This window comes from Rattus norvegicus, chromosome 11, assembly GCF_021556685.1.
Source record: "Rattus norvegicus strain SHRSP/BbbUtx chromosome 11, alternate assembly SHRSP_T2T, whole genome shotgun sequence".
Lineage (NCBI taxonomy): Eukaryota > Metazoa > Chordata > Mammalia > Rodentia > Muridae > Rattus > Rattus norvegicus.
In genome coordinates this window covers 42,390,307-42,403,441 of record NC_141544.1, presented here as the reverse complement: position 1 = coordinate 42,403,441, position 13,135 = coordinate 42,390,307, and the positions used below count along the sequence as shown (strand labels likewise).

The 13,135-nt window shown below is 43.2% G+C and overlaps 1 protein-coding gene and 1 pseudogene across 1 annotated transcript; both read left to right on the top strand.

Annotated features, from left to right (window-relative positions):
* The first annotated feature begins 6,896 nt into the window (after positions 1 to 6,896).
* Positions 6,897 to 7,534, top strand: Krtap7-1 (keratin associated protein 7-1). The gene is given in 1 exon segment (NM_001145002.2): positions 6,897 to 7,534. A coding segment is annotated over 1 exon segment (264 nt). The 5' UTR covers positions 6,897 to 6,957; the 3' UTR covers positions 7,222 to 7,534.
* A 1,636-nt stretch (positions 7,535 to 9,170) lies between these two features.
* On the top strand, positions 9,171 to 10,168 carry LOC148002508 (large ribosomal subunit protein eL29 pseudogene; annotated as a pseudogene).
* The last annotated feature ends 2,967 nt before the right edge of the window (positions 10,169 to 13,135 follow it).

The following is a 13,135-nucleotide window of genomic DNA, read 5'->3' as shown; positions in this document are numbered from 1 at the left end:
AAGAGAGCACTTGGAAGCCTCTTTTCTGGGAATTCTGAAATGCACAAAATCTTGTGGCTGACCATTGTTAGCTTTTTTTCATCTTTATTAAATTGGGTATTTCTTATTTACATTTCAAATGTTATTCCCTTTCCTCGTTTCCAGGTCAACATCCCCCTAACTGCTCCCCTTCCCCTTCTATATGGGTGTTCCCCTCACCATCTTCCCCCCATTACCACCCTCCCCGCAAGAATCCCATTCACTGGGGGTCCAGCCTGGGCAGGACCAAGAGCACTACCACAATTTTCTCTGCTTGTCTGCAGCTTAGCACCCAGCGGCCAGTCCTTCCCGGCCCCTCAAAGTGGTGCTGACTTTACAGCATGGGATTTAGGGATTCTCTCCACCCTTTCCCACATCTTTTGGTGTGTTCTTTGGTGACGCCACGTTTCCATGCTTCCACATTTCTCCTGTGTTCACACTGTCTCTGCGATTTTACAGAGCTGCTTTTCTAGGGAGAGACGTCTAACGAGGTTGTGTGTTAAGATGTTGCTTGTGTGGGGCACGCTGTTGTGGTTGCAGGTGGGTCCGCACAGTTTCTGAGCGGCAGTGATCTCATCGAGGTTTATGAATTCTTCAGTGGCCTTTTCTGGAGTCTAGGCTGTTGCTCCGATGGGTGAGTCAAATAGCCTCCTCACTGAGGTGTGGTTGCTAAAGAAAATGAAGGAGCTACGCTCTACTGCGTCAGGTGTGACCTTTGTTGGAGGGGCTTGGCCAAAGGCTAGCTATTTTCCTGTGAGTGTTGTGTGTGACCTCTACACTGGAACAGGTTGTCTGTCTCAAGAGCATGCAGGCATCAGCGAGACTTGGGGTCAAACACAATTCCTTCTACTGAGCGGGACCTTCCGTTCCCAGGCAGAAGGGAGCATAATGGGCTTTGGTGGAAGTTCGTGCTGCTTTAAAGCCTACACTTCCTGGGCTCACATCGTGACTGTGTTGTTTGTATGGTACAGTGCAGTGGTGGTATATATCCCTTCTTTTAAAGTCTGTCTGGGTTGTTTAGTGTGTGTAAGGGACATAAACTATCTCCTGCCAGGTATGAAGTAGAGTCGTACTTCCTAACATGAACTCTGAGAAGAGGTCAGAGTCTTGATGGCTGCAGAAGCTCTCCAGGCACTAACTAGTGCTGTCTGTGGCGGTGTTCCCTGCCTGTGATAGTTCAGGTCATGAGAGCTCTACTCCTTAAGTCTCTGGGTCGTAAGTGTGCACCAGCTCTGTTCACCAGCCCAAGAAATGAGAGTGAGGTGGATATGAAGTTGTTTAGGTCTTTCAAAGCATGACACTTCGGAATAGCTTGCTCCTGCAGCCAAAATGAGCCTTCCTGGCTGGCAGGGTCAAGAAAAACAGCAGGATGGATTGCATATCTGACATGCTTCACAAGCTGCCCTTTTAAAGGATTTAATGACATCACAGATGCATAGGGAAGCCACTGGGATAATGCTTGGAGAAGTTACGTGGGTTTGCAGATTGATTCTGCTGAGTGGTAAGTAGGTCACCTCAGGCAATTTTCTTCACCTTTTCTGGGAGCCATTTTCATATAAAATACCACAATACTCACATCATAGGATCATTGTGAAAATTAAATTAGTGTTTGTCAAGTGCTTGGAAGAGTGCACGGCACATCTCATCTCTTTATCATTTAGCATTCTATTTGGAAAATATATAGATAAACGTCATAGGTAGTGTGTAGAGCAGAGCTTATGAGCTCCTCATGAGTATTCATTATTACTCATATTTAGAATAAAAAATAAATACTGAATAATAATAAAATATTTGGCTGAGATCTTGTCCCAGGAAAGTCTAAAAGGACTCAGGAAAACAAGTAGAGAGGAGAGAAAATGAACCGTTTTCTTTTGACTTGGATTAACATAAATAGTCCATTGAGGGGGATTTTTCTCTGGGGAGATACCTGGAGTGTCATTAGTTCACCCTCCATTTCCAATCAGACAGGAGGCAGAGAGCAGACGGAATGAGAAAGACAAATGAGGAATCTGCATTTTCTTTTTTAAACCTTATTACCCTGAGTTGAAGGAACCAGGATACACGCAACACACTTGTAACATTCTTCCCCTGGGGGAAACACAGCTCAGGGCAGTCTCACGCAGTAGCCAAGCAAGGATGCTTGCTTAACGCCCCTGCAAAGATTGACCCTGAGCTCATGAGAATGGTTTTATTCATGAAAATCATCTGAGGTTTTAAGAGCAATTACTTCCAAAATCTCATAACACTGGTTGGAAGAAGAGCTCCTGGAATCCTGGATTGCCTACATAGGAAACTTCGCCTGTTTCTGTCAGAGAACCCTAACCCCTGAGGGCAGACTCTCTAAGCAAAATGCTCCTGCCATCTTGTGGCACTATATCTAAATTGCAGGCTTCAGTTATCTGGCAGAAGGAACTACCCAATAGTCACAGGTCAGTTTTAGTTACTACTGCCCTTGCGTACTCAAAACACCTCAAGTTTCCTGTATTATCTGATGTAGAGTCCATAGAATTCTCGTCCTTCATACAATGTATTCTAGCCATAGTTTTCCCATTTCATCTCCTCCCAGATTCTCCTCACTTCCCTACTTTCCAACTCTATGCCTTCTCTCTCTTTCTCTTTAGAAAACAAACTGGCAAATAAAAGTATCATACAAACAAAGGAGAATAAAACAAAATAAATCACAAAACAAAATAAAAATCATGAGACACCCCCTGCCCCCCCCCCACACACACAAATACCCTCCCCCAGCATAAAAACACTAAATTAGGAGCCATGATACATAAGCAAAAGACCAATAAGGTAAAACATGCCCAGATAGAGCATGAGACACAAAAACCTCCAAAAATACCATTGACCTCTATTGCTGAGCATGGGGCTTGCCCTTAAGTATATAGTTTGTATACTCAGTGTGACTCCATTGGAGAAACAATCTGTCTGTCTGTCTGTCTGTCTATATCTATCTATCTATCTATCTATCTATCTATCTATCTATCTATCTATCTATCTATCTATCTATCATCTATCATCTGTCTATCATCTATCTTTCTATCTATCTGTCTATCTATCATCTATCTATCTATCTATCTATCTATCTATCTATCTATCTATCTATCTATCATCTATCTATCTATGAATAATCTTTCTTTTCTTCTTTTGTGTAAGCAGTTTTCAGTTGGTGATAGCTTCTCCATTAGGGATGGGAGCTTGTGTTCATTTCTCGCCCTCAGTGCTGAGACTGAGCTCGGTTCTGTACACACTGCTTCAGTTTCTTTGAGTTCATATGTATATTGACCTTGTTAATTTAGAGGGTCTTGTGTTCTTTTTTTTGTTTGTTTGTTTGTAAAATCCAATTTCTGCATAAGATTTTTTTTTTATTAACTTGAGTATTTCTTACTTACATTTCCAGTGTTATTCCCTTTCCCGGTTTCTGGGCAAACATCCCCCTAATCCCTCCCCCTCCCCTTCTTTATCAGTGTTCCCCTCCCCATCCTCCCCCCATTGCCGCCCTCCCCCCAACAATCACGTTCACTGGGGGTTCAGTCTTAGCAGGAGCAAGGGCTTCCCCTTCCACTGGTGATCTTACTAGAATATTCATTGCTACCTATGAGGTCAGAGTCCAGGGTCAGTCCATGTATAGTTTTTAGGTAGTGGCTTAGTCCCTGGAAGCTCTGGTTGCTTGGCATTGTTGTTCATAAGGGGTCTCGAGCTCCTTCAGGCTCTTCCAGTTCTTTCTCTGATTCCTTCAATGGGGGTCCTATTCTCAGTTCAGTGGTTTGCTGCTGGCATTCGCCTCTGTATTTGCTGTATTCTGGCTGTGTCTCTCAGGAGAGATCTACATCCGGCTCCTGTCAGCCTGCACTTCTTTGCTTCATCCATCTTGTCTAATTGGACGGCTGTATATGTATAGGTCACATGTGGGGCAGGCTCTGAATGGGTGTTCCTTCTGTGTCTGTTTTAATCTTTGCCTCTCTATTCCCTGCCAAGGATATTCTCGTTCCCCTTTTAAAGAAGGAGTGAAACATTCACATTTTGATCATCCGTCTTGAGTTTCATTTGTTCTAGGCATCTAGGGTAATTCAAGCATTTGGGCTAATAGCCACTTATTAATGAGTGCATACCATGTGTGTTTTTCTGTGATTGGGTTACCTCACTCAGGATGATATTTTCCAGTTCCAACCATTTGCCTACGAATTTCATGAAGTCATTGTTTTTGATAGCTGAGTAATATTCCATTGTGTAGATGTACCACATTTTCTGTATCCATTCCTCTGTTGAAGGGCATCTGGGTTCTTTCCAGCTTCTGGCTATTATAAATAAGGCTGCTATGAACATAGTGGAGCACATGTCTTTTTTATATGTTGGGGCATCTTGTGGGTATATGCCCAAGAGAGGTATAGCTGGATCCTCAGGCAGTTCAATGTCCAATTTTCTGAGGAACCTCCAGACTGATTTCCAGAATGGTTGTACCAGTCTGCAATCCCACTAACAATGGAGGAGTGTTCCTCTTTCTCCGCATCCTCGCCAGCATTTGCTGTCACCTGAGTTTTTGATCTTAGCCATTCTCACTGGTGTGAGGTGAAATCTCAGGGCTGTTTTGATTTGCATTTCTCTTATGACTAAAGATGTTGAACATTTCTTTAGGTGTTTCTCAGCCATTTGGCATTCCTCAGCTGTGAATTCTTTGTTTAGCTCTGAACCCCATTTTTTAATAGGGTTATTTGTCTCCCTGCGGTCTAACTTCTTGAGTTCTTTGTGTATTTTGGATATAAGGCCTCTATCTGTTGTAGGATTGGTAAAGATCTTTTCCCAATCTGTTGGTTGCCGTTTTGTCCTAACCACAGTGTCCTTTGCCTTACAGAAGCTTTGCAGTTTTATGAGATCCCATTTGTTGATTCTTTATCTTAGAGCATAAGCCATTGGTGTTTTGTTCAGGAAATTTTTTCCAGGGGCCTTGTGTTCTTAGTGCTCCCCATGCCTTATGGCTCCTACACTCTTTCTGTCTCCTCTTCAGCATGGCTCCTTGAACTGTGAGGGGAGGGGCTTGATGAAGACATTCCATTTAGGACTGGATGTTCCAAGGTCTCTTACTCTCTGCACTTGTCCATTGTGGATCTCTGTATAAGTTCCCATCTGCTGCAGGAGGAAGCTTATGATAGCTGAGTGAGACATTATTTATGGGTATAGCAGAATGTCATAAGGAGTCCATTTATTGCTATGTTCCTTTAACAGACAATAGTATTTGGTTTTCCTGTAAGTCCAAGTGAGGTAATTTATATATTAGAATAAATTAGTATGTTGAAATATATTATTAATCCATTCTTTTTCCTAAAAATGAATTCAAAGATGGTTTTGTTTCTTATCTTCTGTAAATACAAACACTCACAAATTTAGTAATTTTATGAAGTGATATCCACTTAGAAGATGTTCTGTAGATAGAACCCAAGAAAGAATCTCAGTAAATCAGTTCTGGTGGGGATAATTCATTTTGCCTGCTGGATATCCATAAAACATTGTTTCTGTGCAGGGCCTCACTCTGTAACTGATGATGGCTTTGAACTCTGAAGTGCTAGGATTGTCGGTATACACCATAAAGCCCAGCTAAATTTGCTACTTTTCTTTTTAATGAATACAGACTTCTATTCACACGGGAGGATGGCTGTTTATTAACTGTTTAATTTCGTACAGATTTAGCATTTTAAATTCAAATTTGGTGTGATTTCCCTCATCACAAGGAAGATTGCTCAAAACACATTGGGGGACAGGAGGGGGTATTCTACATTCAGGAATACTTGCATTTTTTTAACTGGGTCACGGCTTTCAGGCTTGGTTTACTAGCAGCCACTTAGAACCAAATGTGTACAGCTTGACTTTGAAATGGGCCCTATTCCACTCGGTTCCAGCACACCGCTACCACAACAAGATAGTTTGGCAATGATTAAGATTTACAAGTAAAGATTGTATGTTCTCCATAAAAAAATAAATATGTGTTAACAAGGAAGATGCTCATAAAGGAGACAGATGAAAATTACTGGTAGTTTTTTTTTTCCATGAGCTATCACATTATATGGCGCTCTTATAGCCTCTGTGAAAAGATTTGTTCATTTTTAATTAAAAATTAATACATATCTACACTGTGTCTCTCCCTCTCCCTCCTCCACCCTCTCACCAATGTATTTTCCATCTCCCTTCCAACTTCATGCCATTTTAAAAAGAACTGGTCAGATGATTTTTTTTATAGTAGTGCTCTTGAAAAAAAAAGTATTGAGATGAATTTATACAAAGCAAGCACTTTAAAAGCCAATGGTTCAGTAATATCTAATGTATTCACACCATTCTGCAGCCACTACTGGCTCTAAACGATGTCCCCCACCACCAAATAAACTCTTCTCTCAAGTGCCAGTGTTTTGGAATGATACAGGAAGTGAAATTCGTGAGGTCTATAGTGTTTTTGCCTAATGTTTTAGAATGATTTTTACCCAAGAGTAAAAGGTCTCAGAGAGTGGTTATGTCCTGGTTTGGGTGTTTATGTTCTCGACCAAGCATTTTAGCCTCGTTTAGCCTTGTAATGTCAACTGGGAGGAGTTTCTAGGCAGAAGATTTAGAGCCTCGGATGATGCAATCAGAACAGTAGCTAAAGCATGGGGCACCTATGAAAAGCATTCCTTGGTGTGTCAAGGATGGTCACGGGCTTTGAAGATAGCACACATTCCTTTGTAAACAGAAAAGCTAACAAAAATGTGGGCAAAGAGTCTGTGGGTTTCTTTATGCATATTTCATAATAGGTTTACTTATGCAAATTTGTGGGCAGGCATGCAGTGACTAGTGTGTCCTGTCCACCAGCTCAAGGTATAAAAAGCGGAGCTCAGGGGAGATGCTTCATTCACACCTGGGTCACTTGTTCTTCACTGTCTATCCAACTCCCTCTCCACACCTGCCACCATGACTCGCTTTTTCTGCTGTGGAAACTACTTCCCAGGGTATCCTTGCTATGGAACCAACTTCCACGGAACCTACAGAGCCACCCCCCTGAACTGTGTCGTGCCTTTGGGCTCCCCCCTGAACCATGGCTGTGGAACCATCTACAGCTCCCGCAACTTCTGCTATGGTGGCGTTAGTAACTTCCAGAATCCAGGCTGTTGCTATGGCAGCAGCTTTTACAGGCCATGGGGCTCTGGCTCTGGCTTCGGCTACAGCACCTACTGATGGACCAACGGCTCTGGAGACTACAGGACCCTCAACCAGCTACCGTCCCAAGAAACAACCTGAAAAGCAATGTCTGCCTCCCAGCCTCCCACTTGGGCTTGCAAGACAGAGACACAAAACACTGTGGTCTGGTTCTTCAGTAATGCTGAGCGGGAGCCCATCTCCGAGCTGAAACTCATCTACAGCTAAGAGGAGCAAGACGCGCTCTTTCATGAGAGGCTGGAAACTACATCAACATAAATGTATTTCCAGTAGGGGTGTGTGGGCAGGGTCTTAGTGCTAGTCTTCCAATAAATTTCTTTCATGCATTATACATACATTTGTTCTGCTCTTTTGTTTTGTCCGCTCTTGAATTCATCAACCACTTTCAGTCCCCAATGGCTGATCTTAACTACAGTCCACAGTGGGTACGGCTGAGGATCAGTGCTCTCCCTCAGCAGTGTACATAGCACCTTCCAGCACTGTGCAAGCTAGCAAGCAGGGGTGAAGCTTCCAGGTCGGTCCCAGCTTGATTTCTCCACGTTCTGTGACCCAAGTATAGGGTGTCTTCGGCAATAGGGTCTTAGCATCACGCTCTGGAAGGTAACCAAGAACAATGGTACTAACCTTAATGTTGTTGGGTCCTCACTGGCCAGGAACTCCAAAGGAAGCAACCAGTTCCTTGCTTTTGGCTTTTTATCTTTTAGCCTCTAGTGTCTAGGTGGGGCATTGTTGCCTTATTTATTCGTGTGTGTGTGTGTGTGTGTGTGTGTGTGTGTGTGTGTGTGTGTATGAAACAAGGCCACCAGGCCACCAGTGTAAAAGTGGTATGACTATCAAGGAAATAAGAGTCACTCTCTGACCGGACTTAAGACCCACTCCACGAGATCAAGAAACTCATACCTGGCACTATTACTGGGCCAAACTCCCCGGAGGAGAACCTAGCATTATTTTACTAATTGTATTTAACATAAAACCAAATGCTAATGATATTATTATACCCACAGATCAATGCATCCCTCAACACTTATCTGAGAAGCTCGTACTCATAACAGATGATGATTAACACAGAGACCCACAACTAGCCGAGATGCAGAGAATAAAAGAAAGATGCTTAGGCATCGAAGAACACACAGGCAGCACCTCCTCCGTCCGTCTGAGGCTCGGGGGACCATTGCAGAAGAGAAGACAGAATGAATGTAAGAGCCGGAAGCAGCTGCCGGCTATCAGGAAACAGTGTCTTGTGGGCAGAATGGGGCAGCTGCACATATGTATTCACAGTGGTTGTGGCAGCGTGTGAAATGCCTGTTAAAGCCCAAGCCAGAGAAGGTCTCTGCATGTAGATAAGGGCTGGTCACACAATCTCACCTAGGCAGTAAGGATATTGACAATTGTCAGCTGTTGGGAGAGGGAAGAGGATGTCTCCCCTAAGAGTGTCACCCCTGGTCAGTTGACCACACAACTGTGGAAGATAACACATCTAAGAATATTTGGGCAGCACAAACTGGCCTTGAAGGACTCAAAACAAACAAACAAACAAACAAACAAACAACAAACAAACAAGGGTGCAAGAGGGAGAGGGGACAAAGACTATGATAAAAACATATTGTGTGAAACTTTAAAGAGCGAATGCAAATAAATGTAGAAGAGTGAACTGTCCCAGACTTAGTCCAAACAACCCGCAGTTGTTACTTTTAATTAGACAAATAGTTCAGTGCAGAGTGATCATTCTCTTAATATCTGTACTCTTTGCTTTTGTGAGACCCGAAGACCATAGATTGATGAGTTAATTACAATTAACTGGATTCAGCTTAGAAACTCCTAAGGTGTTATCGATAAAGTGAGGCTAACTATTGAACTCATATGGTGTACTTCCCCCTTTTCAGTAGGTGGGTTTCATTTTCTCTGACTTCTTCACCTCTAATTATACAGATATCTAGTAAGAAAAATGAAGCCTTTTCTCTGGAATGATGGGTACCATCAAGAGCACTCGAGATGGAGTGAGGGGTACACTGGCAGTCCATTCCCTGTCCTGTTCTCAGGTTATGTTCTGAACTGAGAACCATTCATTCATATGTCAAGTATTTGTTATACTCTTACTCTAAGAATATGCTTGATTAATTGTTCATGGACTTAACTTGTTAAATTTCTGCTTTATGAGAGTAAATGTGGTATAGTCCATTATAAATCTCCTATATTCATGCATGAAGAAGTATTTGCTCTGGGTTTCTGCTTTATAAGAGTAAATATGGTATAGACCATTAAAAATCTCATATACTCATGCATTAAGAAGTATTGGCTTCGTCTTCTGGTCCCAGGTGCTGCAGGAGCTGCTGGTTACAGTACAGACACGGCCAAATCTAAGAACCACACCACACACAACCAGTCCCTCAAATGGCACAGAAATGGTATCAAGAAATCCCAGTCACAAAGATACAAATCTCTTAGGGAGGTTGACAAGTTCCTGAGGAACATGTGCTTTGCCAAGAAGCAGAACAAGAAAGGCCTGAAGAAGATGCAGGCTAACAATGCAAAGGCAGTGAGTGCTCAAGCAGAGGCCATCAAGGCCCTTGTGAAGCCTCAGGCCATCAAGCCCAAGATGCCAAAGGGCCCCAGCCCCAGCCATCTGGCTTTCATTGCTCACCCCAAGCTTGGGAAGAGGATTCGAAGCTCCACAGCCAAGGGTTGTAGACTCTGCCAACCAAAGCCCAAGGTTCAAACCATGGCAGAGGCCAAAGCTCCAGCTAAGGCCCAGGCTTCAGCTCCAGCTCAGGCTCCCAAAGGTGCCCAGGCCCCTGTGAAGACTGCACAGAAAAGGCTCCTGCCAACATGGAGACAGACAGACAGCTGTGACACACCTACCTACATGCTATTTGCAGATGACCAGTGTCCTATGCTGTTTTTACAAATAAACTTGAGGCAAGATCTGTTAGAGGGGCAGGAGGAGTATTGCCTCCAATGGAGATGACATTAGCCAAAAGGAGCAATGAATGGGAGATAAAACCTGAAGAGACCACCTTCAGTAGGTAGGCATGGCTTCCAGTCGAGGGATAGGCCCACACACCTGCCTCAAAGTTTTTAACCCAGACATGTTCCTGTCCAAAGGAAAGGCAGGGATAAAAAATGGAGCAGAGACTGAAGGAAGGGCTGATCTGGGACTGCCCCACCTGGGGATCCATCCCACCTGCAGACACCTAGCCTGACACTGTTGCTGTTTCCAAGAGGTGCTTGCTGACAGGAACTGGTGTGACTGCTCCCTGGGAAGTTCTGCCAGCACCTGACCAATGCAGATGCAGATGTTTGGTTCCAACCATCAGACTGAGCATGGGGACCCTGCTGGGGGAGGTGGCAGAAGGAATGGAGGAACAGAGGGGGATTGAACCCCATAGGAAGAACAATGCTGGCTGACTGAACCACCCAGTGCTCTCAGGGACTAGACTACTAATCAAGGAGTGTACAGGGAGAACCCCAGGACTCTAGATACATAGGTAGCAGAGGATGGTCTTGCCTGACAGCAATGGGAGGGGAGGCCCTTGGTCCTGTGGAGTTTTGATGCCCCCGCACAGGGAGAAATGGGTGGGTAGATGGGAGAGCACCTTCCTTGAGGCAAAGGGGAGGTGGTAGAGGGTTGATGTGGGATAACTGGGAAAGGGGATATTATTTGAGATGTAAATGAATGGAATGCTTGATAATAAAAAAAAAAGTATTGGCTCTGGGCACTGTGTTTAGTCCTTTGAAACTATGTAACCATTCCACAGGTAGAGCCTGACTTGGAAGCTGAATGTCTTCAAGAGGGAATCCCCTCAGTTGGTAGACACTATGCCATGACAACACTGGGCACCACTCTAAGTTCTAGGGGCAATGAGATGAAACACAGTCTCCCTAGTTGTTCACTATTTAATATATGAAAGTCATCAAAAGGGTGTTAAATCCATGATTTAATAGTAAAGGGCATTGATAGTCTCCTTCAAAGTATGTCAGTCACTCTACAGTTTGCACTGAGGCAAGGTCTTTTGCTGTTGTTCTCCCCCACCCAACCCACAGTGCACATTCACTGAGAAACCTTCAGTCAGTTGTCTGGAATTGACGCAGGTAGTTCCCTTTCCCCTCAGGGTCCAACCAGGTATAATGTATGTCTCTTTAGTGTTCTTTAGTCTGGATCAATCCTCAGCCTTTATGTTTCTTGGCATCAGTCAAATTGAAGACTATGGACCAAATGCTCTGTTGAAAGTTCTTGGCTTTCCTTGCTACTGAGTCATGTGGTGCATCTTGCAGAACCAAAGAAGTGAAGCTGTGGCCTCAGTGCTCCTCACCACAGCTGGACTGTGTTGGCTTATGCAGATTTGGTTGATAATATCAGTTCATCTCTAAGTTTCTCCCCTGTAAAGTCATTTCCCTATTTAGAATTAACATTTTTTAAAAAAGTCTTATTGCATTTACCACTTAGTATTGTGCTTTTCTTCTTCATTTGTTGCATTTGCTTATTTTTTTTATTTCAACCAATATTGACACTGGTTCATAGTTTCTTATTTTACTTAATTGTTTACATTAGTTAATATTGTTGTTGAATGTACTATTCAGAGTATTCTGGACATGGAGGTAAAGCCCATACCGGCTCCTATGTCTTGTGAAATGGCCTATGTCCGTATTAGACGGTTTCTCTTCTTTGCAGTTCAACAAACTAGTCCAAGAACTCTTCTCGGACTTTTTTTTTTATTGTGGTTGTGTGTATAGGGATTTCCCCAGAATCCCTGAGTTCTTTTGGTGAGAATGAATTTGGGAAACATGAACTATATCAATGTTAAGTGTTTGCATTGCCGCACTGTCATTGTTGAGTATTCTCATTGACATCACAATGTAAGCTACCGCAGTCTTACAATTGTAGATAATCGTCCATTTATCATGGCCTGCTCTTAAGATGCTCTGCAAGGCTACGCATTGAACAGAGTTCACTGACAAGCAGGATCCACTTTAACGTGATAGAGACCAAGCTTTAGTCTAAACAATAGACCAGGCTGTAAAGCGCAGGTCACTAGTGACCCTGTTAATTTTCATTCCCAGTCTTCCAGTCTTTAGCTGATTTTTTTTTTTTGCTACCTTGTCTCTGTTTCTGATCTAGTCCTAGTGTCTGTATTACTATTTTCCTCAGAATTTGAAGGAAACATTTGCTTACTCCTCTCTTTATGTTCTCTCTCTCTCTCTCTCTCTCTCTCTCTCTCTCTCATGTCTTTTTAACTGTTTAATGTTAAATAGTTATATATATGCATATTTATAATACATATATGTATGCTTGGGGCTGACAACTTGCTCCTGGATAATTGATTATGGTCCGTCCCTCTCTCAGCAGTCATTAGCTGTCCATAGCTCTCATCTAAGGGTGGGGCCTTGTGAGATTTCCACCCCCCATCCACACTGGCATATGACCTGGTGTTGTTATGAAATAGGTCTTCATGGGTAACCATGGTGTTGGTATTTCATGGGCGTGGCTTTCCTCTCATAGAGAAGACAGTGCCTGGTAGCAGACAGTGTGGTTCTTTGGTTCTTACAATCTGTCTGATGTTTCTAGAGACGTAGGTAAATCACCTGGGGAGGGCCACACCATCCATTATTATCTTTGGTTTGATAAAATCAATGGATTTCTTTAGTAGTCTCCATTGCTCTCTCAGTTGAAGCTGTCCCCCCCCCCCCATCATATCTCTCCTCATAGCACCCGTGTCTTACTACCCTTCTTCTAGAGGTCTTCCATCCCATTGTGGTCTCCCCTTACCTTCCTAGTTTCTTTGATTATGCCAAGTCACTTATTTAAATCTAAAGAGTCAGAGCTAAGATCCACACGTATAAGAGAACATGTGACATTTGTTTTTCTGGGTCTGGGTTAAATTAGTATATTTTCTAGTTCCATCTACTTAACTGCATCTTTACAGATGAATGGAAT